The sequence below is a fragment of the Fulvia fulva genome, chromosome 1 (assembly GCF_020509005.1).
Source record: "Fulvia fulva chromosome 1, complete sequence".
In the NCBI taxonomy this organism is placed as follows: Eukaryota; Fungi; Ascomycota; class Dothideomycetes; order Mycosphaerellales; family Mycosphaerellaceae; genus Fulvia; species Fulvia fulva.
In genome coordinates, this window is record NC_063012.1 from 3596794 (window position 1) to 3618961 (window position 22168).

Below are 22168 nucleotides of genomic sequence, written 5' to 3' on the forward strand. Positions count from 1 at the left end.
CGCTACTCCTAGCCCTAGAATCCTAGAACACCGCTACGAGCGGCTTTGTAGACGACACGAATATCCTAGCGTAGTCTTCCTCGACTAAGAAGAACTATAGGCTACTAGAAGAGAAGTACAAGATCTACGAGGACTAGGCTAGGAGGCACGGGGCTCGGTTTGCCCTAGAAAAGTACAATCTAATACACTTTACGCGCCGGCTACGGTTCTATAATATATATACTTCTATCTAGATATAGGGGTACACGACTAACCCGGTAAGTTAGCTTAGGATCCTCGGACTATAGGTAGACCCGGCGCTACGGTAGAGGAAGTACGTATAGGTAATAATACGGAAAGCTAAACAGAATATAGTATTATACTAGAGGCTTACTACGTCTATATAGGGGGCGGACTTTCGGTAGTTACGACTTCTATATACGGCTATTATACGGCCAGTCCTTACCTATAGTAGCTAAGTATAGTCCTTAGGCGAGAGTGCCTACCTATTAAAGGGACTCGTCGCGCCGTTAGCGAAGATCTAAAACTAATGCCTAAGGAAGGTCACCGGGGTATATAAGTCGATACTAATAAGGATACTTAAGTACGAGACCGCTATACCGCCGATCGACCTATATATCTAGGGACTATAGACCTCCTACTTAGGTAAGTCGGTATAGTAACTAGTATAGAAGGTTATCGCTAGTATAGTCGTAAGGGCCCGCGAATTAGTACTAGCGTATAAGGGCATTCGACCCGGAAACGAGCCGAACTACCGGGTAAGGGACAAATAGCTAGTAATACGATAGGAAGGTAAGAAGTCGTTTATAGAGCAACTATAGAAAGAGAGGTAGAACAACTAGGGTGTAGGGTATAGTAGACGCCCTTAGCTAGCGGGATAACCTAAGGAATAGTTAGCTACGAAATCCGCGGTTAAGTACCCCCCGAAGCTTATCTACTACCGCCTTACGAGGGTATAGAGTAGTATAGTAACCTAACTACGAAGCGAACATATCGGCCTCTAGGGGTACCTATTATAGAGGAAGGTTCTAGAATATACAAATACTAGCTACCCCTACGGCTATTACTCCTAGAATGTACGGTAAGTACTCCTCGTCTATCCGAGGTAGTCGCTAGGAAGGGGGGAGTAGATAGTAAAGGCGAGGAACTGGACGATTAGGGCACTTCTTAATAACGTTAAGGACCTACGGCGTATTACGAACTAGATACTAGAGAAGGGCTAGCTAGAATAGTACCGCCTAGTAGGAGTAGTATAGGAAGAGAGAATACGGCGTAGCGCGACGAGACCGGCTAGGAGCGGGGGCTAATAGGGTAGTAATATAGACTACGTACGTTTAGAGGGAAAGCTAATCTAGATAAGGAGAGGTCGGGGGCGGGAAAGGTTTTCACCTATTTAGGTTTCCCTTTATATATAATAATAGATATATACCTATATAGGCCGAATAGGGTCCTAGAACCGGGGAATGACAAATCTATCTATCTATCTATTTATAATAAGAAGCGAATTTGTAAGAAGTTATATCTCGTAGATTCTATTAAATTCTATAGCTTGTCTTCTAGACTATCTAGAGCGTTCTAGATTTTAATATAATTAGAACATAGCTAGTTCTAAAGATATTATAAGCCGGTAGTCCGGCGCTAGCCTATTACGGCCTAGATAAGCATTTCCGTACGATCCTAGCGATACTAGGAGTTTACGGGTTATTAGAATCTATCGAATTTAATAGTTTACCGCTTTATAATAGTATATCTCGCTAAGTAGCTATATAAAGCTTATAAACTAATATCTTATCGGTCGTTCCGCAAACGCTGTTTATTTAAAATGTGCTATTAGCGGTTATGAACCTCTAAAGGTAAGCGTAGCGGAGTAGAGCTCTCTACTAACCCTTCTAGACTATAAAGTAGCGTACGATCTACGCTACCGCTACCCGACGTATAGTGCTTATTATACGACGACATAGGCGATAGCGACGAGTATATATTTGCGAGTTCGCCGACAGGCACAGTACGGTAGGTCACGTGACCCTAAAACTTCAAAGTTGACCAATCAGAGCGGGCGTCAAGGCTAGTTAAGGGCTGGTGATAGAGCTCTACTCCCTCCTCGCTGACGCCACCACCTACGCTCGAGTGTTCGCAAGCTCACACGTCGCTACGGTGGATGGCTAGCGCTCGTCGGTCGTTACGCTTAATCATGCGAAGCGATGAGCCACCGTGCAAGCACTGAGTCGACCTAAGTTGTCTCCTGCTCGGAGCAGCCTCGGGCACACCCAATTATAGTAATATAGTATTTTACAAAATTTGGCGCCCATTATCAATTACGATTCGGTCGATTAGCTCAGGTTCGTTCGAACATGTCACGAACTGGATGAACATATAACTGACGCCATTATTAGTTGGTTAGAGCGTATGTTATCGCGCTGTCCGGAGACTCTGGCATTCACTGACAACTCATCAGGTGGTGCTAATAACTCATCGTTAACGCCAAGGTCGCGGGTTGTAAGTCTCGAGTCACATCGACGTGCTTGGAACGCCGACTAACATACAACAGCGACCCCCTCATTGACCATTCTTTTTGCCGATCAATACTTTTGCTGTTCCTGCAAGGTAATTGACTAGGTCATCCACCGCGGATAGTCCTCTTGTGCGTAGGGGATGGTACTCCAGTAGACCAACATACTGCCTCGATACACGACATAAGTCGTTGGATACCAACAACACTACCGCACCCTCCTGCATTGATCAAATTTGCATTGCATTCCATAACCTGCACTCGGCCGAGGGAGTTATGCTTGTGGTGTCGTCCAGTGTATCGAGACATTGTCTGCATTTTCCCAGGGAAACCAGCCGATGTCGACAATCGCGTTGCCAACTTCACGAGTGGTCGAAAGCTGAGGTCAGGTCGACGGAGTAGGATTCTTATCTGTAGCATGGTCAACCATACTGACATGCAGTGCGAGAGAACTTAACGTTGGCGACGAGGAACGATAGATTCAGGTGGTTTGCTGAGTCGCGGCAGAGGACCACCGCAACTTGATTACTCTCCATCAAATTTAGCTAACTCGCCTCCGCTCTCTCGCATGTCCTCCAACTCGCTGTTGGTTGCTCGTTCACCAACGAGGTCCTATCTGTAGATCCGTCGCGCGCGATGCAGACTTCCTCTGAACTGCAGCACGCATGTCCAGTACGATGAGCGCTGCCGGCTCGGCTGCGGCCTCGAGCAAACCATCACCAACTGCGAACACCAAGCCAAACCGTCTGCCTGCTCCAACGCTTTTTGTAGGGCCTCCGTCTCGCAATGCCTCGCAGCTATCCATATCGAGGACTGCCACCCATGATTCCAGCCGACAGACTCGCGATGCGTTGAGCAGGCAAAAGTCAGGGCTGTCGCGACCCTTTAATCCTGACCACGAGGCCTCCGTTGCGAATGGAGATATATCGCGGGAGAATGGCACACTTCGGCCCTTGAAGAAGGCAAGCGACAAGAACATCGAGGCGAAATGGAAGGAGATGCAGAGTACCCTCAACGAGGTCGAACTAACAGCACAAAGCTCGACCCACGTCTTTGGCGAGAGTCACGCAGCAGCATTGGACGAGCTACGAAAAGCACAGGTAGAACTGGCTCGCGCTTGGGGACGAGGCAATGAGAACAAGGCCTCCGGCGCCGAGAATGATCTTGAGCTCAACATCAATCGTTTCAAAGGCGCCGAGGACTTGGCGATGGACCGCAGAGATCAGCATAGGAAGCGAGCAGACACAGCAGCGAGTACTTCGACAGCACTCTCCGATGAGAGTATAAGGAGTGACAGTACTGCAAAGAGTGGACGAAGTCAGCTTGAAGACGAGACCGCGCAAGACATCAAGCTTGCAAGCGAAAGGAGAGCTGTGAATGAGGCTTACTTCAGGAAGGTCGACAGTGGGGTCAAAGATGTTGTGTCGAAGCTTGAAGCAGTCGCAGAAGCCATGAGGGGAGTAGAAGGAGAAAGCCGAAGTCTCTGGAGCAACTCGGACAGGAGCTCGACGAGCCTCGATACGCAGGATCGACGGGAAGTCGATGACAAGAGGACTGGATGAAGCTCAACACGTGGATGGCTTGAGACTGCTGAGAATGGTAGAGGTATGCAGACCGACACTGTCTCAGGGCCCTGTCTAAGTGTGTATTGGTCAAGCCTGGGCGGCTACGACAGGCTACGTAGCAGTTCCTCGACAGCCACCCGAGAAGTGGTATGGGCCGCAAACGCCAACATGCTTGGAAAGGTTGATCACGGATATCTTCCTACATCAGATGTTCTCCAACCCTGCTTCCCAGCTGCCATGCAGTTCTGCGCTAAGTGCCTTGTCCTCCTGCGCCTTTTGTTCGCTTTATGGTATTGCATAGCATCCGCTGGGTCTTCAACAATCGAAAGCTCAAGGACTACAACACACTCATCTCTGCAACATCGCGTTAGGACACACCGCAGGCACAGCCTTGTCCAATGCAAACAAACCTTCTGATCATGAACCTCATAATGCTTCGATTTGAGATTATCCCTTGCTTGTTCATCCTTCTTTCCCTCGTCAATATGCGGCGAGGAGACATTCTCTGGCTGGCGGGGAGTCGCATAGCCTGGGGTGTACTCGTTCCTTCCTCCACCGGCACTCATCCGATCGGAAACGTTGTGTGATGCTGGAGTGTCAATCGGGTTTCTGAAGACCATCGTCAGCCAAGCTACGGATCGGGATGAAGAGAGCGACACACGCTGTCGGGCTTTTAAGAGAAGATTGCGAGAACCAGAGCGCCGCACCAACGCCTACTGCAGCGAAAGCGGCTGCTCCTCCACGGCCACCGAACGACATGTTCGCTGCCTCTTGTGCGATGAGAAGATCGTCGATTAGGCTTTGTGTAACTTGTGGATTTGAAAGCTGAAAGATCTAATTGAAAGAAGGAATGCAAATTGTGGTGTGGTGAGAGCTCCTTCGCATGGCGATTTCGGCACACATGTACGCAAGGTGAATCACCACGAGTGTGGATGTTACGTTGCTGTGACGTGGAGCCCTAACATCCCTGTCGCTCGCTTCAGTGGAAACCTCACTGTAGCAATACTTCGGTGTATATGAAGCGCTGTGAGATATAAGCAGTCTGCTCGAGGATCGGCTCAGCCTTTCAAGTTCGATGTAATGATCATACAATGCGCAGCGAGTTGACGAGGAACCGGTCATGTGGCCCTGCAAACAGCTTCTGAGGTATAGCATTAAGAGCACCGTTGATCTCTTCGCTAACTGGCTGCGCTGAGCATCTAGTTTCCCCAGATTTCAAAAGTTGCAGGGTCCGAACTCGATCTACAGCTAGCGGCAAGCACTGCCGATAGCCGCACTCCCGCAGACGCGAGGCGCGATTTGGTGGGTCTCACTGCCGGCGTCTCCAGTTGGCGAGGGCGATGCGAAGGGATGCGCAACATTAAATCGATAGCAAACACATTACAAGCACCTACAATTCAGAGGGCAACGCCATCGGCCGACTTTTCGAACACTCATATGCTTCAGAACGACGTTTGCCAGCCAGCGGAAATAGAACCAACTCGCTGCCACGTGCCTCGCACGATACGATGCCCACATTGCGATAGCAGTGAGCTTCGACGAGCACTATTGAGGGGCCGCTGACCGGTCGGCATACCGCCCGCAGGAGCTTTACGCAAACAATCTACACCCGTGACGAACGTCAAGCGACCGCGACCCCACCAGACCTCAACATGTCCAATGCGCCCTTGAAGGACGTCGCGCAGAAGATCCTCGAGGACGCGCTTTCCAGTATCATACACGACATAGTCAGCAACCAGCACAGAGAGCATAGGAAACTTCTTGCGTCGCTAGACCCAACCACGAAGCTGCCACATTGCGAGACATGCAAGCTCCCGCGACTGCTGGACCCGCCTTTGGCTCCCAAAGTCCGAGGTGCAACGTCAGATCCGCCGTCGAATACAAACTATTGCGACAGGAAGGCTTGGTCGCGGCGGCCAGGTCACGATATCTATGGGAATCCATTCCTCAAATCTGATGTCACCGGCCGTCCCCTGACTAAGAAAGAGCGTGAGGCACAGAAGAACAGCAAGAAAGATGACGGAACACCCGCAAGCGAAAACGCCGATGCCGACGGTACAGGACCACCATCACCCACAGAAGAGCCCGAGGCTAAGGACAAGGGCAAGCTAGAGAAGGGCGAGAAGAAGGCCAGCAAGATTGACGAGAAGCTGAGGAAGGGAGAGTACGTTCCTTGGCACACATGCCCCAGCTGCAAACGCAGTCTGCTCATCACACGATTCGCCAAGCACTTGGAGCAGTGCATGGGTCTTAGTGGCCGTGCGGCGAGTAGGAACGCCATGGCCAAGATCAATGGCACTCCAGCCGGCTCAAGAGGAGCTACACCAAACCCCAGTCAGGAAGGGAGCAAGGACAACGACGAAGAGGAAGGTGATCTGGGGACCAAAGGCAATGGCGGTGTCAGAAAGAAGCTACTTAAGAAAGGCCTCAAGGACAAGGTCAAGAAGGAGAAACCTAACGGCAAGCTGCCGAAGGGCCTTGCGGCGAAACGACCGCCTAATCCTACCGGCCCACCTGCGTTCCCGAACAGGTCATCCCCAGCTCCGCCATCAATTGGGGATGGCAAACGAGACAGAGATGAGCTGGGCGATGATGAAGAAGACGAAGTTCATGTGAAGAAGCGCCAGAAGCTGCAGAGAGTTGGCAGTACTGCGAGCATATTGTCCCAGAGCACTACGGCTCCGGAGATGGAGCGGCAGGAAAGCAACGACGGAAGTTTCGTGAATGAGGAGAGTTTCGCGGACGATTGATGGCACACCATCTCTGCGGCTCAAGCATAGTCCATCGGCGTATTTGGCATCGTTAGGAGCTTTTCGGATCACAGCACCATAAGGCGAAGTATGCCGTGTAGTTATAGGGCAACATAAGCCGGCGTAAGGACTGGCTGTCGTGAATCTACCTGTACAACAAAGTGGCTTCCGCGATACATATTGGGTGACTATCGTGACTATCCACTCGCCAGCGAATTCACCGTTTTAACATGAGAAGCGGCGCGATGACACTAGGTCGTCGATCCACACGAACACGACGCGGCAGATGACATTCGTAGCTCGCCAGTGGCCTCCGATCGTGATGTCGTGGACATATGTGCACAGGCTTGGGCAGATACGTTGATGTGGCGTGTGCGAGCTTCATGGCTGGTCGCAAAAGGCTCTCATCGTGGCGCGGAAGAACGACGCGTGTGAAACACGAAGCATGCATGTGTGTGCAGTTCTTTGGCGGATGACGACAGATCCGAGTGTCTGGACCAGCGATTGTGAATGGCCACGACCACTGCTGTTGCTGCTGCTGCTGACAGCAGTACCACAGACTTTTTTGGTGTGCAGCTCTCGCACCTGTTCACACGCTGGCTCCCTCTTGGAGAACTCTCTTCGGCCTGCTCAGGCGTGACAGTAAACCCAGAACTGTTCGCCCCTTGACTCGCTGGCTCCCTAGCATCCGCAACCAAGTCAGAGCAGGACTCGGCTCCCTGCGATACACATTCTTGCCCAGTGTTCGACAACGCGCACAGGACCAGATCTACCGCTACCTCGTTGCCCGACACCTCCGCAAGCAGCTCAGACGACAGGCAGGATATTCTGCCTCCAAGATCTCACGGCACCCGAGATCGTCTCGTCTGCGAGCAAACGATGGGTCTGCTGCTGAGCAGTCGAAAATGGCCTATACTGGAGCCGACAGCGGACTTAGCTATGGCGAATACTCAGGAGGGAGGGAGCCGGGCACAAGGAGGAAGAAGCTAGCGGGATACTTGAAGACTGCCAACGAACTGCGGCAGAGCTACTTTAGTGGTGACACAGTCCGTGGATCCCATGGCCCTGAAGATGGTCCCGGTGCTTTTCCAGACGTCGCAGTGGTGCGTAGCGGCAATGAAGAGATGATTCTGTTCCCAAGCTATGCCCGCAGACATGTCAAAAGTAAGGTGAGCAACGCTCGACCAGAGCAATGTGCCACGCTGAGTCCCAGCTGCTGACTGCTGTCAAGCAACCAACAGCTACTACACCCGGCCGAGAGTTGAGTGAAGAAGAGTTCTGGCGTCGCGAGTGGGAGAAGCAAGAAGATGTGAATGCCATAGTCGACGTGGATGTGCGTGGCTGGATCTACACCCCACCGAAGGGCCAGCATACGCGGAAACAAAGACTATTGATTGGTCTTGCCAGGCAACTCTCGGGAATCTCAGCGCCCACCTCCAATGGTAGACCAGGAGAATCGAGCCAGGCCAGTGCAACACCAAGCCGTGCTTCTAGCCCGACGAAGCAACAAGATGAAGATCTTATCAATCTCGAAGCTGCAAACATCATCCGTACGGGTCAACAAGAGGAGCAGTATGCAAGTCGCGGCGCATTTTCCGAGAGACCCAGTCAGCCAAAAGATACCGACAGCATCTATGGAGACGCGCAGTCAGACTATATTATGCCACGTGGTCGGCCAGGAACCATTGGCAGTGCCACTTCACAGGACTCGGACCAAGCGGGCATTGCGTCGATGCAGAAGCGAACATCTTGGCAAGCGCCTGGTAAGATGACTTCTGCTGAGCTCGCTGTTGCCAATACCCATCTTATGACGCGGCTCAAACCGTTCATGGCGAACCCCTTGGCGAACGCACCAATCAGTGCCTTCTTCTACAATGAACAGGCATCGCGCCAGTTGACCGTCTACACAGATGCGTCTGGTCATTTTACCTTTCGAGCAGCGCTTGACTTCATCCCGACTCATGTACGAGTCTTGGCTGGAGAGAAGCTGTCGGCTACCGAAGAAGTCGCGGTCACCTCCCCTACAGGTGTGAGCTTGATCAGCGACATCGACGACACGATCAAGCACTCCGCCATAAGCGCCGGGGCGAGAGAGATCTTTCGAAATGCCTTCATCCGTGAACTCGGCGACCTCACCATCGAGGGCGTCCGAGAGTGGTACAATACTCTGCACGATATGGGCGTCAAGTTGCACTACGTTTCGAATTCACCATGGCAGATGTACCCAGTCTTGACAAGTTATTTCAAGCTGGCGAATCTACCACAAGGTTCGTTCCACCTCAAGCAATACAGTGGCATGCTTCAAGGCATATTCGAGCCCGTCGCAGAACGCAAGAAGTCGTCTCTCGAGAAGATAATGCGCGACTTTCCAGATAGGAAATTCGTTCTGGTCGGCGACAGCGGCGAGGCTGATCTCGAGGTATACCTAGAAACTGCATTGGATCATCCAGGCAGAGTACTGGGCATATTCATCCGAGACGTGACGACTACGCCTTCGAAAACCGGGTATTTCGACCCTAATGACAGCAGTCCAGGTGGTAGCAAGCGTCATTCACGCAACCACTCTCGACATCAAAGTGGCGATTCATTGGCTATGTCCAAACGGCTTTCGCGTCCCCAGGACATTCGCAACGATGATCCGGAGTTGGAGGCGGCCATCGCTGCATCCCTGGAGGATATGGAGGAGCAAGCTCGCCACGCTAGACGTTCGATCAACCCAGATGCATTTTCCAACGATTCACTGCAATCTAGAAGGGGTAGTCAAGGTAGAACCGGCCCAAGATTGCCGGCCCGTCAGGCAGCGCAGCCAGCCGAGGGCGACTTGATCGACTTCTCGGAAACTGCCCCGTCCAGTTCATGGCTAGCTCCGCCATCACGCACATCATCGGCCCGCCATGATCTAGATGAGCTTGTCGCGAGAAAGAAGCCCTCACCCTCGCCGCCACCGCCCCCGAAGCCGCAAGGTCTTCGAGGACACCCTGGTCCTCCCGATCCAGCTATCTCGGCCATTGACCATGCTGAGAAGACGCCCCCTCCACGTCCTAGAAAACCGTCGAGCGCAGTGAGGCCAAGTAACGTCCCACAAATACAGACCCATCAACCATCGCCATTGTCTCAAGTCACGAGACAAGAATCAACAAGGAAACCGCCTCCGCCTCTTCCAACGAGGCCCAGGACTTACCGGGAGATGGCCAAAGACACGTTATCGAAAGCTCGTCCATCGTACGGAACGCAGTGGCAAGGCGATTCGTCCTTTGGGCAGAGCGCATCACGCAAATCTTCTCGTAGTCGCAGTCAGCCAACATCTCCATTGGCTCGACCAATGAGTTCTGTCAAGTCATTCGAGGACCTCAATCTGCCGTCATCAGCCATGAATCATGCCCCTCCTCCGCCTCCGCCGCGACGCAATGTTACGTCCTACTCTCTGACGCAAGCTCGGCAAGCATCGTCTAACAGGCGATCTGCTACATACGATGATGATAGCCTTCCAGGGAGTCCCGGAGAGAGCGTGAGCAAGAAGGAGTTCTTGTGGAAGCAGCGCCTCGACAGGGCGAGAAGTATTCTCGAGCGCAATGGCGTCACCCTTCGGACTTGGCGAGTCGGCAGTGACGTTGCAGACTTCTGTGTACGATTGATTGAAATGGAACTGCGGAAGATTGAGCGCGAGCACAACTCGGAGAAAGATGGCAACCACAGCGAGAAGAGATGAGCCATCTGGCGCTTCACAGGAGTAGTATAGCGAGGACTCTGTGCAAGAATACAAAGATACCCCCTAACAGCGCTCTCTCGCTCTTGGCCAAAACTACGCTCTGCCCCCAGTGATCTCGACCACGCTTCCGCTGATATACCTCGATTCATTGCCAAAGAGGAACGCCACCACGTCTGCAACTTCTTCCGGCATACCGTTCCTTCCTAGAGCAACTTTGCTTGTCTGCGCGGCAATAGCTTCAGGCCCAGCAACCACGCCAGCATTCGTTGGTGTATCGATGTATCCCGGCGCAACAGCATTGACCCTAATTCCTTTCGGACCCAACTCCAATGCCAGAGCTTTCGTAAAGCCAACGATACCCCATTTTGTAGCACAGTAAATGGCATAATTTGCAGCGACGCTGACGCCCATTATACTGCTAACATTCACAATACTGCTGCCTTCCTTAAGAACCGGAATCGCTGCACGAGTGATGGTATACGTCCCCTTCAAGTTCGTGTTCATGAGCTTGTCCCAGTACTCGTCAGTAGTGTCTTCCAACGCATAAGCTGTCGGATTCACCCCAGCGCAGTTGAAGATGTGATCGAGCCGGCCGAGCTTGGAGATGATATTGGAGATGAAGTTGTTGCAGTCTGTTGTTTCGGCGACATCGAAGATTTCTTGATGGTGATTGCCACCGCAGAGTTCGTTGGTTTGGGTCAAGCCGGCGGCGTTTATGTCCTGTAGCGCCAGCGTGCAGCCGAGAGAGGACATTTTGATGGCTGCGGCACGGCCTATGCCGCTGGCTGCGCCGGTGATGAGGCAGACTTAATTGTTGGAGGGTTGGGGTGCCATCTTGCCGCTACGTATCGTATGTTAGGATTTGGGTGCTGTGTATAGACGTGCGAAGCATTGAAGAGGCGCAGATGGACCAGTGTTGGTCATCACATAAGATCCATGCCAGAGGCATCGAGTTGCCCGAATGTGCAGATAGGCCGTGGAGCAATTGGAAAGCTACTGATGCTCGCATGACGATGTTTGACCTGTACTAGCCATCAGCCATGAATATCTGCTGCAAACATCGCGTGCCATCTGCTGCGGATGGCTCCAATGCTTTCTGAGCCCACACCCGACGCATTCGCATTCATCTCAGGAAGGTTCCGTCCTGAGGCGCAGCGGCAAGAACAGCGCCCGGGCTGCTTGTTGACGTGACTATATGTAAGCTTATCGAAGCTCTAGATCCGTTCCGTCAGTCGCCGGTGAGGTATCAACATTGCATGTCGACAAAGACATCAGCAGGTTCTTCATATCCCACTGACAGTTCCTTTCCTCTGCCACGATAAAGTCTCGTGAATATGAGGGAGTGCCTAGGACGGCGGTGATCTCCACAGGCCGTTCGGCGTGCTCGGCCTCTAATAATTAGAGCAGGTCCAGGCCAGCACTGGCCCACAGGCACTGCAGGGAACGACGATCGGCAGACCCTGCATGTCAGTGCCACGGCACCCTTGCGGCGGCCAAGGTTGCTTTACAGCTCCGTCTCGCTCTTGTGACAGTTCCAACCGTAGAGGTAACTTACAGGCTTACAGCTACTAGTCGCATTGGGAACAACAGGCACAGCCCCTGCGGGACAGCCCCAAGAGTGTTCAGCTCTCCCGGCGCAATGTTTGCGTGCCTGACGACCATCTCTGAGCACACTTCACGCTTCTTGGCCTAGGCATCGTTGTGCTGTGTCAAAAGATTGCAATGGTCATCCTGGCCCGACGAAGTTCCAACTCGAGCTCGACCTCAAACCGCACCTTTGACTGGACCCGCAAAGATGCTCGAACGAACGACTTCCAGCGATATACGAGAGAGAATGTCGACTGGAGCAAGTCACCGCTCGGTCCCATGGCCATGTGGCCTGCTACTTTGCGACAGCTAGTCCTACTCTCTACTGCTGATACCTCGCCATCCGCTGTTGTTCACGGCCTTGCCAACGACGCTGTGATCGTGTACAATGAAGCCTTCGCGACCCTGATTGGCAACAGGAGCCCTGCGCTGCAAGGCCAAGCAGTGCAAGGGCAACTGGTAGACCTGTGCCCAGACTTCGAGGCTATCCTTCACAGACAGGAAAGCAATGGGCGCGCGGAATTGGTCAGGCATCAGCGAGTAAGGCAAGATCGCCTAGGATTTGTTCAAGAGAAGGAATTCACTTGGAAGTTCGTACCGGTTGTTGGCGACGACGGGCAGATATCTGGTAGCGTAGTCACGGTTGAGGAAGAGAATAAGATGCCTCCACGTAGAGAGAGAAGCAAGTCTGCAGCTCGAGAGATCGGCAATGCAGTGAAAAGCGCGATTGAACACACTTCTTTACAGACCATGAAGAACGTCCGGCGGCTGGACGAGCATTTCTCGGGGCGGAGCTGTAATTGCGAGGTGAGTTACATGTCATCGTCTTACTCGCGACATATCATCGAGCTTCTAGCTAACCACCTTTAGAAACTCTGGCAAATCCACCAGCAGATGGAGATCATTGAGGCTAGGTACGAGAAGTTCGCTGACTATTCTCCCGTTGGAATCGCTGCCTTGAACGATTCGTACGAGGTAGAATGGGCGAATAGATCGTACTACGATGTTACTGGATCACCCCAGGAATCGAAGACGCTTCTGGACTTTATCCACCCAGACGACGTTGAGGTGGCACGGCAACAATTCGATCTCGGAGCCTACCATGAGAACTCTTTCACATTCGAATGTCGCTTGAAGAAATGGGCCGGTCGACCAGCGGTTAGCCCCCTGGAGACCGTACCAGAGCTTTACCCATGTTGGGTATTGGTCAGCGGATATCGAGAAAATGATCATGAGCACAACACGATGCTATGGATGATCGACATCACAGCCCATAAGACCGCCGAAGATTTGCTACGGCGCCGTATGGACGAAGCAGTGGAAGAAAAGCAACAGAAAGAACGGTTCGTCGACACCATTTCGCATGAGATCAGAAATCCACTCAGTGCTATGATACATTGTACAGACGAGATCATCGAGAACGTACGACAGACGACGACAGAAAAGTCACATACAGTGTTGGAAGCCGCAGAAACAATATCCTACTGCACCCAGCACATTCGAAACATCGTTGGAGATGTTCTCACTCTGTCCAAATTGGATTCGCGTCTCGTGGAGATAAGTCCAGCGCCGTCAAATCCGCGCGAAGTCATACAAAACGCTTTGAGGATATTCCAAGCCGAACTCCGCGCCAGTGGCATAACGCTAACCTTCCAGGAGGACACATCGCTATCGCAGCTGGAAGTCGAATGGCTCTTGCTCGACTCTCATCGTATGCTACAGGTCTTGATCAACCTTGTAACCAATGCAATCAAGGCCGTTAAGGATAGACCGGAGCCTAGAGTCACAGTCAAGCTGAGCGCAACGGCCAAAGCTCCGTGTGAGGCTACGGAGCTTATCCAGTGCGTTAAGCCCCGGCAACATCCAAGGGCCGTCCACTTTGGCGATCGATATATTAATGAGCCTTCTCTTTACCTAGCCATCACGGTTCAAGACAACGGGCCAGGCCTCACCAACGCTGAAATGACGAGCTTGTTCGAACGCTTTGCACAGGCGAATCCCAAGACCGAGAGCAAGTACTCCAGTGGTCTTGGCCTGTTCATATCCAGGGACTTGACTGAACTCCAGGGCGGTCGGATCGGCGTCTCATCACAGCCAGGCGTAGGATCTATGTTCGTCTTCACGGTGGAGACGAAACGAGTAGCAGCGCCGAAAGTGCTGCCAAAGATGCCATCTTTGGAGCTCCCTACAGACCTGCGTCAATCGACTGGATCACCGGTATACTCCGTTATACCCAAGACAATACCGCGGAAACCCATTGTGCAGCGAATCCAGCAGGAGCGACCGAGAGTGAAGAGAGTTCTTATCGTGGAAGATAATCTCATCAACCAGAGAGTCCTGGCCAATCAACTACGCAAGCGTGGCTACGAAGTGAGCGTTGCGAATCATGGGGGGGAAGCTTTGGAGGCACTACACATGACCGATTCCTCGCCAAACTCACCAAATGGTGGTACCCCTCTGGTCACTGACACTTTCGACATTATCCTCATGGACATCGAAATGCCTGTAATGGACGGAGTGAAATGCACCAAGAAAATCAGAGCCTTCGAACAAGATTGCAACGGCGCTTCACGGCTGAAAATCGTTGCCGTCACAGCGAACGCTCGCAGCGAACATGGAACAGCTGCGCTTGAGGCTGGTATGAATGCTATTACTACGAAGCCCTACAAGATTGCGGACTTGGTTGAGCAAATCGAGGAAGTCTGCAGGCCTGGGGGATGAAGTGACTAGAGCGTCATAAAAGCGACTGAAAGAATATTGGGATGAGTTATCCTGCAGCAAAACTTATTTGCTTAAATTCCACAGAGGCAGTGATGTATGCCCCTTCAGATACCTCCCGTCTCGTCAGGAGGTCGAGCTGATCTGTCCCGGCTGGGACAGCAATGATACCATCGACAGCCATGCCAGCCCCCCGAAGCTGCTTACGAAACAATGAGCATGAGAAGACAAGGACTCGTTGCTTCGCGACCACCCGATCACTCATTGCGTAGACCATCTTTGCATGTTCAGGAGAGCCCAGACACCGGGAGTTCAACAGTATCATCCGGACAAAGAGTTCGAGGAGAGCACATAAGTTTCTAGAATGACACTATCATCGATACCTCATCATACAGATTCGCGTGGACCCATAACACACTGCCAGTGCGACCTCGCTCCAAACGCATCATTAGTCTTTATGATATACACAATAGATGTCCATGCCACGAGCGTGCTCTAATAACCGCTAGCTGATCTTGCCGATGCGCCTCCTCGCAACATCAATTTTGCCTTGCACACGATCAACATCCTGCTCAACAAGACCCAGCATCTCATTCTGGATAGTGAGCTCCTCGTTGATCTGAATGCCCATATCCTTCAGCTTCGCCACAGTTTTGCCCAGCGACAAGACATCTTCATCTTGCTCTTGCATGACTTGCTGCTGCAACTGCAGCACACCATTATTGTCCAGCTCGCGCGTTCGTTCAGTCTCCTTTAACGGTCCTCCTAGTACACGCCCACTAGGCTTCGCAGCGGCAGTGCCTCGCCACAGGCCCTCTTTATCACCTGCCGTCGCTGCAGCACCGGCGTTTATGCCGCTTGATGCATTGGCGGTCTTTGTCGCCATGCTCCGTAAAACTGCTTCAAGACCTTCTACTTCTTTCTTCGCGGCGCCGACCAAGTCTCGCCTTCGCCTTAGTTCTCCATCCCCAAGACGTTTCGCGCCGGCCCAGCCTGCATCGTCGCCCTTCCTCGCTGCTGCCATGGCCTTTAAGCCATCATCCAGCTGTGCTATTGACGTCGCCGCTCTCACCAGGCTAGCTTTTGCTTCTGCGGAGAGTGTATGTTGCTGCTGTGCCGTCGTCGCTGCTTCTCTTTGCTTAAGCTGTTGTCGGGCACTTTGTATTTGCGACTTCAGATCGCGGTGAACGTCGAGCCACTGGTTCGGGTCGGTCACGGCGCTACTGTCGCTACCTGGCCGTTGGGTTGCTGTGGTGTTGGTCGTGATACCAGTCGGCAGGTTCAGGAACGCTCGCCACGCGCTGCTGCTCCGCCATCGCGCGTCGTCGGACTCTACGATGTGTTTGATGTACTTTTCTAAGGCCTGCCGTCTGTCCTCGGTCATCGCCTCGTTGTTCACGGTGCGTCGCAGCCATGACTTGCCGGGAAGGGCGACAGGAGGAGCCGGACCTGCCTGCGAGATCAGTTCTTGGTCGAGATGTAGGAAATCCGAGTAGCGCTTCTTGATCTCATGTCTTCGGAGTGGGAGCTGTAGGACTATGTGGTAGACCGTGTATGGCTTCCCAGAGGCGTCGGCAACGGAAGTGGACGGTATCGAAATGTGAAGAGCGGGAGCCATGTCGATGTGTGTGTTTGTCTCTATGTTGATCCCATCGCAAGCAGTGCCTGTTGGCCTGGTGGGTGTGTCGAGGCTGCTGTCACGCGCCGGGACGGTGAGATGGTCAGGTGGTCAAAGTGGATGTCTATGTCGTCTCCAGTCATAGGCACCAGTGTCGCTCTCGTAGCATGTGGGAATTGGTGTCCACTGTCGCTCGGCAACAATAGAGTGTATACCTGTAGACAGTGGTAAGGCGTCACTGGCTGGGAACTTGAAGCTCCAAGATCGCGCTGCGTCATGCCGAGCGAGCGAAAGCATGTGAAGCCCTACTGTAGCGCCAGGCACAACTTTACTAGACTCACCACTACCTTGCGGCAACATCGATACACAACACACCGGACAGGTGACGCTGACCGACGATGCAGTCCATCCGCCAGATTGAACGCCTCAATCAGACTGAGCTCGACAAGTGCGTCCCGTCGAACGCATCATGGCATACCGACTATCGCGACACTGCCTATGTCTACATCGGCGGACTGCCCTTCGAGCTCAGTGAAGGAGACATACTCACCATCTTCAGTCAATATGGCAATCCAGTCCACATCAACCTCGTTCGCGACAAGGATACTGGCAAGAGCAAAGGGTTCTGCTTCCTCAAGTATGAGGATCAGAGAAGTTGCGATCTTGCTGTAGACAACCTCAGCGGGGCTGGTGTCATGGGCCGCGTGATGAGCGTGGATCACACTCGGTACAAGAAGAAGGAAGGCGAAGTGGAAGGTATTATGGATGAGGAAGAAGCGCAAGAAGACACAGACAAGGAGGATGGGGATCGCAGGAAACGTAGAAAGACGGAAAGCGAAAGTGAGGAGGAAAGGCCTTTGATCAAGGAAGAGATTGAGCTGCAGAAGCTGCTACGTGATCACGACGACGATGATCCCATGAAGGAGTACCTGGTCAAGGAGAAGCGAGAAGAAATTGCCGAAGCTTTGAAGAGTGTTGTGAAGCACAAGTCGAAGGATCAGGATCGCGGTGAGAGGAAGCACCGGCACCGGCATCATCATCGTTCAAGGAAGCGCGATGATGAGGAAGGGGGAAAGGAGCATAGATCACGACGTAGGCGAGACGAACATGAAGGCGAGCCGCACCGTTCGAGGCGAGGAGACAAAGACGAGGAGGATATCGGCAAGCACAGGTTGCACCGGGCCCGACGAGAACGATCACGCTCACCTGGATCCGATGACTGCCGACGGAGCGAGCGAAAGCCACGCAAAATCTCTGGAGGCTCGGATCCCAGGCGAGATAGGAATGGACGTTACGATAGCCGTATAGACGGAGTTGAAGCTGTTGCTCGTTCATACGTCAAGTAAACGATATCAGCTACCATGACTCCTCATCCGTATCATAGCTTGCAACTGTCATGGAGAAGCAGCCGCGAACACCACCAACGCCTTGCTTTCACGATGCACACATTTCCCAAGGTCCCTAGAACTCATCAACTCGGACCTTGAGACTACCACTCACTGACTTCAGGCCAATGGCGCCATGGCCATCGACACCCTTCCTAGCCACCAAGTGCTTGAACATAGATCCTCTGCGCTCATCTGACACGATCTCGACATCCTTCCCACTCACATCGATACTGCCGCTAATGGTCTCTCCTTCGATCCACCCGCTCCATTCTTGCGGATAAATGACATCGATAGACCCACTCGTTGATGTGCTCTTATGACTTGTGTGCGCTTCTGACCAAGGCTCGCCAGGGAACTCCTGGTGTGTTAGGACCTTGATCTTCGTGTGGCCAGAACGAGTATCAGTGTGAAGGTTTGATGGCATCTTGCGGTCAAACCTGGGTAGCAGATCCAGAGTGATGCTTCCAGAAACAGTGTGATAAGAGCTGAAGGATCCAAGGATATAAGACCCTGATATGGAGCTTGATTGGCCTTCTACCCTGGCGATATATTCACGTTCGGGTATGTCGCCACTGCTCGGGAAGCGCGATTTGATGCTGCCGGACCTGGACTGGGCTATGTACTCTGCTGGCTTCGTGTGCTCGGGATCGGCCTGTTTCGGGTCTACCACTACATCGATGGAGCCGGACTGACTTTTCAGTGACAGCAAGTCACGTAGGGCGAAGTCTCCCTTGATGGACCCAGATATGACATCGACTCGTGTCTCTCGCGAAGACCAATACGCCACTTGCACCTTGCCTCGAATCGTATTGAAGGTAGATGGCCCGCCAATCTCGAGAACGGAAAGATCTTCTGTGCCTTCGGCACTGCTGAAAAGACCATCTTCGACATTGACATCGAGATTTTCAATGACCAGTTCCCATCCATCGAGTCTAACTCCCGAACGTACTTCAATCTTGACGTACACCCACATACACGGTCTTGCTCTATACCCACCCTGGGTTTTCTTCAGATCCGGTAGCTGAAGCATCAACGAGTCTTCTGTCTTGACAAAGTTTGACGCAAGCCATGTCCAAGGTTTGGTGGTCGCATAAGACAAGGAAAGTCGCACATCTTCGCTCTGATTCTGCAGACCGGGCTGTACGTTCACCGTTCCCTTGATGCCCCCAGAGATCCAGTCCGAGCCCTCCATAAGCTCCACGAAGGAAAAGTTTGATATTCTCGAAAAACTGAATGACTGAGTCTCGCTATAGTACTCGTATGGACATTCAGCACTCGCAGGAGCCGACGCCTCAGGTGGTAACGCTGGGCCTGGTGGATCGTTCGGAGAAGCACCGCCTTGGTCTGGATCGCCGTTACTACCACTCTCGCTCGCGCTATCTGAAGCGCCGATGGCCAGGAGGACTGTTACTACAAACACAGCCGCAAGGAGAATGTTGCAGACCGACAATTTCTTCAGGCAGAATAGCCATCTTCGTTGACGCCTTTTGCCCCTGACGCCTGTGAGTAAACCGGTCTCTTCGTCGGACAGATGTCGTCTGATGAGCGCAGGATCACTCATGCTCTGCGGCGCTGACGATTGAGGCTGAAACTGGCCGAAGGCAGTGCCTTGTGGTGTGAATGAAGGCGCTTGAGAAGACGGGGAATGATTATTTGATGGCATATTCGTCTCGTGGTAGAACCGTTGCCCGTATGGCCGGCTAGCAGTCACAGCTTCATAATCTGGCGGCGGCGCCTCTGTGTTCGACATTGGTGCTTCTGACTCGCTCCATCGTGTGTGTGTAGGAGCTGGATTTGGTGTTGACTTGGCAGCGCGCGGCCATGCTTCTTGTGCCTTGGTCCCCGCTTGCCGCCATTGTGGCAGGTCGTTTGCTGAGAAATGTCTTGCGCGATCTTGCGAGTCGAATACCTCGTCTGTAGGGGTCGCAGTGAAGTCCGATTCAACATCAGAGTCGACGCCTAAGTCAGAATCTGTCTCGTAGTCATCGTCGTAGCTTACAGCGCCCGCCATTGATCTTGGAGATCTCGAATCAGTGATGCGACGGGGGAGACTGGCCAAAGCTATGCAGATGAATGGAAGGAAGGGAAGGATAAGCTCCTGACGATGCTGCCTCACACTCTGGAGCGAAGACATTCCAGATAGGTGAATGCATACCTAGGCAGCGAGATATCCATGCCGGACAGCGGCATGCTACGGCGGGGTTGCGCTGAGCAATGCTCCAATGCTCCAATCGAAAGGTGCTGTCAGGATCCTTCGAGGACACAGCACGCGACAGTGCTCGCGATTGCCGATTTGAGAGGGCAACGCAACATAGTGCCTGTGCCCGGGCTCTTCACCGGACGTAAGACACATGCCCTGAACGCACGCTGACTTGAGCTTGTACAGCGTCTTCGCGCATAAGAGTCACATTGCAGGGGCTGCAGCAAGGGTCGAGTAACCCTGGTACGGGCTCCTGACTATTCCGCATTCTGCCATAGTATATATAGCCGTGCGCGGGGCGCCGTACTAATTAGACTCTGGCTTCGAGACTTGATATCGATAGCGGAAGGTATAGTTAGTATTCTTAAAGTAGTAAGATTTAGCTATTATATAGCTAGAAATAATATTAGTATCTATAAGGGCGCGCGTACCGTAGGGTCCGAATAAGAGAGTTGTTGTTCTACGAAGCTACAAAAGAGGAGCGCGAGGCGCGGCGAAGTTATAACGTAAAGCTAAGCCGCGCTAACCCGATACGGAAGGTCCGTCGGTCTAAGAAGCGTGTTACTAAGCTTAAGAAGTAAGAGAAGGACCGTAGCCGGTCTAAGGAAAAGTAAGACCTACTACCTTAGCGAACCGAGTCTAAAGAGTTACTAGAGCGTCGGCAAAATAGAGGTAAGCCTAATAAGAAGAAGTTAGACCCGGATTTATCGGACTTATTAGACGAGGACGACGGTAATAAGGGCCGTAAGAATAGCCGTAAGGACGGTAGTCGTAAGGGTAGGAAGAATTGCCTAAGCACCGACTTAGATAGTAACCCTATCTCCGTATATACGACTTACGACGCCGATATAACTACTAGTATTAAGTCCTCTAATAAACTAAAGGCCCCTACTAAGTTCGATCTAAATAGCGACGATATTAAGTTCTAAGAGTAGTAGCGTACTACCGAAGCTAAGCTCTAAGCCTCGAAGTACCGTACTATAAAGGACTCCCTTTAGAACGTCTAGAGCTAGTTAAAGAACGGTATATAGACCTATATCGACTTAAAGATCCCTAGTCTTACTAAGTCTACGGAAGGTACGACTACTTAGTACGCTTCTATAGATAAGATAATAGAAGATCTAGCCTAATACTACGGTACCCGTAATGCCTATACTAATACTATAACTAAGCTTAATAGTCTATAGTAGAGTAATAAGGAGAAGTTTAGTAACTTCTACCTATCCTTCCGTAAGAACGCCGACATCGTTAACCTTAATAACGGCGCGAAGGAAAAGAAACTCGAGAAGGACTTCCTACTCTATAAGTTGAACTCGCACTACGATAACCGTATTATAAACGAGGACATAGTCAATATGACCCTTAGGCAAGTCGTGTCTACGCTATATAACTACGAGGACAAGTTTAAGGCGTTCGACCTTAAGTACGGTAAGACCGGTAATAGTAATAAGACCTAAGGTAATAAGAAGACTACTAAGGGTAACGACGATAAGAAGGATACGGCTTCGGGTAGTAGCGGTAATAATACTAACCCGAACGCTAAGACTAAGTAGGCTAATCGACCTTAGGCATTTTAGTATATCTAACCTTTAGATACTACTCGCGCTTAGGAATATATCGATTAGAATCGGTACTTAAAATACGAATAAGAAGGTCACCGCCGTGTCGACACCGATTAGTACCCCCTTCGAGATGTCGCCCGCCGCCTATTTACGCTAGGCTATAACCTAAGTAATAACCGCCGTAACGGTAGTAATAGTAGTAATACTAATAATACCGGCGGCGCGGGAAACGCCTAGTCTACTCCGTAAGCGTAATACGTAGTAGACCGTACGAGTTAGAGTTACGAGAAAACGAGAAAAAGTATCAATATAAACATAGGCCTCCTAAGAGAGGTAAGGTTTTAAGTATATCGGTATACTCCCTACTAGCTATAAACTACTCTATAGATAAACATAATCCGGTAATAGCTTCTTATCTAGTTATACTATATATAGTAGATAGAAAGATCCCTACTTAAACCCTTTATAATAATAGTACTAACTCTACGTACTTTAATATCGACTTTACGTATAAGAACAACCTTTATATAATATAGCTACCTAATCCGTTAGGGCTAATATT

At 51.7% G+C, this 22168-nt stretch overlaps 9 protein-coding genes across 9 annotated transcripts; 5 read left to right on the forward strand and 4 right to left on the reverse strand.

The window, feature by feature from the left end:
• Positions 1-3174: 3174 nt before the first annotated feature.
• On the forward strand, positions 3175-4071 carry CLAFUR5_00758 (uncharacterized protein; the record flags this gene model as incomplete). The annotated part of the gene is made up of 1 exon (XM_047899906.1): positions 3175-4071. One exon carries the CDS (start codon positions 3175-3177, stop codon positions 4069-4071), a length of 897 nt encoding a protein of 298 aa, XP_047757279.1.
• A 351-nt stretch (positions 4072-4422) lies between these two features.
• Positions 4423-4833, reverse strand: CLAFUR5_00759 (uncharacterized protein; the record flags this gene model as incomplete). Its single annotated transcript, XM_047899907.1, has 3 exons — positions 4423-4428; positions 4485-4683; positions 4736-4833. 3 exons carry the CDS (start codon positions 4831-4833, stop codon positions 4423-4425), a joined length of 303 nt encoding a protein of 100 aa, XP_047757280.1.
• Positions 4834-5726: 893 nt separating this feature from the next.
• Positions 5727-6824, forward strand: CLAFUR5_00760 (uncharacterized protein; the record flags this gene model as incomplete). Its single annotated transcript, XM_047899908.1, has 1 exon — positions 5727-6824. One exon carries the CDS (start codon positions 5727-5729, stop codon positions 6822-6824), a length of 1098 nt encoding a protein of 365 aa, XP_047756148.1.
• Positions 6825-7729: 905 nt separating this feature from the next.
• Positions 7730-10533, forward strand: CLAFUR5_00761 (Phosphatidate phosphatase APP1; the record flags this gene model as incomplete). Its single annotated transcript, XM_047899909.1, has 2 exons — positions 7730-7993; positions 8056-10533. 2 exons carry the CDS (start codon positions 7730-7732, stop codon positions 10531-10533), a joined length of 2742 nt encoding a protein of 913 aa, XP_047756147.1.
• Positions 10534-10626: 93 nt separating this feature from the next.
• On the reverse strand, positions 10627-11286 carry CLAFUR5_00762 (3-oxoacyl-[acyl-carrier-protein] reductase FabG; the record flags this gene model as incomplete). The annotated part of the gene is made up of 1 exon (XM_047899910.1): positions 10627-11286. The coding sequence occupies one exon, from the start codon at positions 11284-11286 to the stop codon at positions 10627-10629; it is 660 nt and encodes a 219-aa protein (XP_047756146.1).
• A 969-nt stretch (positions 11287-12255) lies between these two features.
• CLAFUR5_00763 (Hybrid signal transduction histidine kinase K) lies at positions 12256-14841 on the forward strand (the record flags this gene model as incomplete). The annotated part of the gene is made up of 2 exons (XM_047899911.1): positions 12256-12927; positions 12991-14841. The coding sequence occupies 2 exons, from the start codon at positions 12256-12258 to the stop codon at positions 14839-14841; spliced, it is 2523 nt and encodes an 840-aa protein (XP_047756145.1).
• A 502-nt stretch (positions 14842-15343) lies between these two features.
• Positions 15344-16456, reverse strand: CLAFUR5_00764 (Vacuolar morphogenesis protein 7; the record flags this gene model as incomplete). Its single annotated transcript, XM_047899912.1, has 1 exon — positions 15344-16456. The coding sequence occupies one exon, from the start codon at positions 16454-16456 to the stop codon at positions 15344-15346; it is 1113 nt and encodes a 370-aa protein (XP_047756144.1).
• Positions 16457-16854: 398 nt separating this feature from the next.
• On the forward strand, positions 16855-17802 carry CLAFUR5_00765 (U2 snRNP component ist3; the record flags this gene model as incomplete). The annotated part of the gene is made up of 1 exon (XM_047899913.1): positions 16855-17802. One exon carries the CDS (start codon positions 16855-16857, stop codon positions 17800-17802), a length of 948 nt encoding a protein of 315 aa, XP_047756143.1.
• A 115-nt stretch (positions 17803-17917) lies between these two features.
• CLAFUR5_00766 (uncharacterized protein) lies at positions 17918-20034 on the reverse strand (the record flags this gene model as incomplete). Its single annotated transcript, XM_047899914.1, has 2 exons — positions 17918-19859; positions 20000-20034. The coding sequence occupies 2 exons, from the start codon at positions 20032-20034 to the stop codon at positions 17918-17920; spliced, it is 1977 nt and encodes a 658-aa protein (XP_047756142.1).
• Between the last annotated feature and the right edge of the window lie 2134 nt (positions 20035-22168).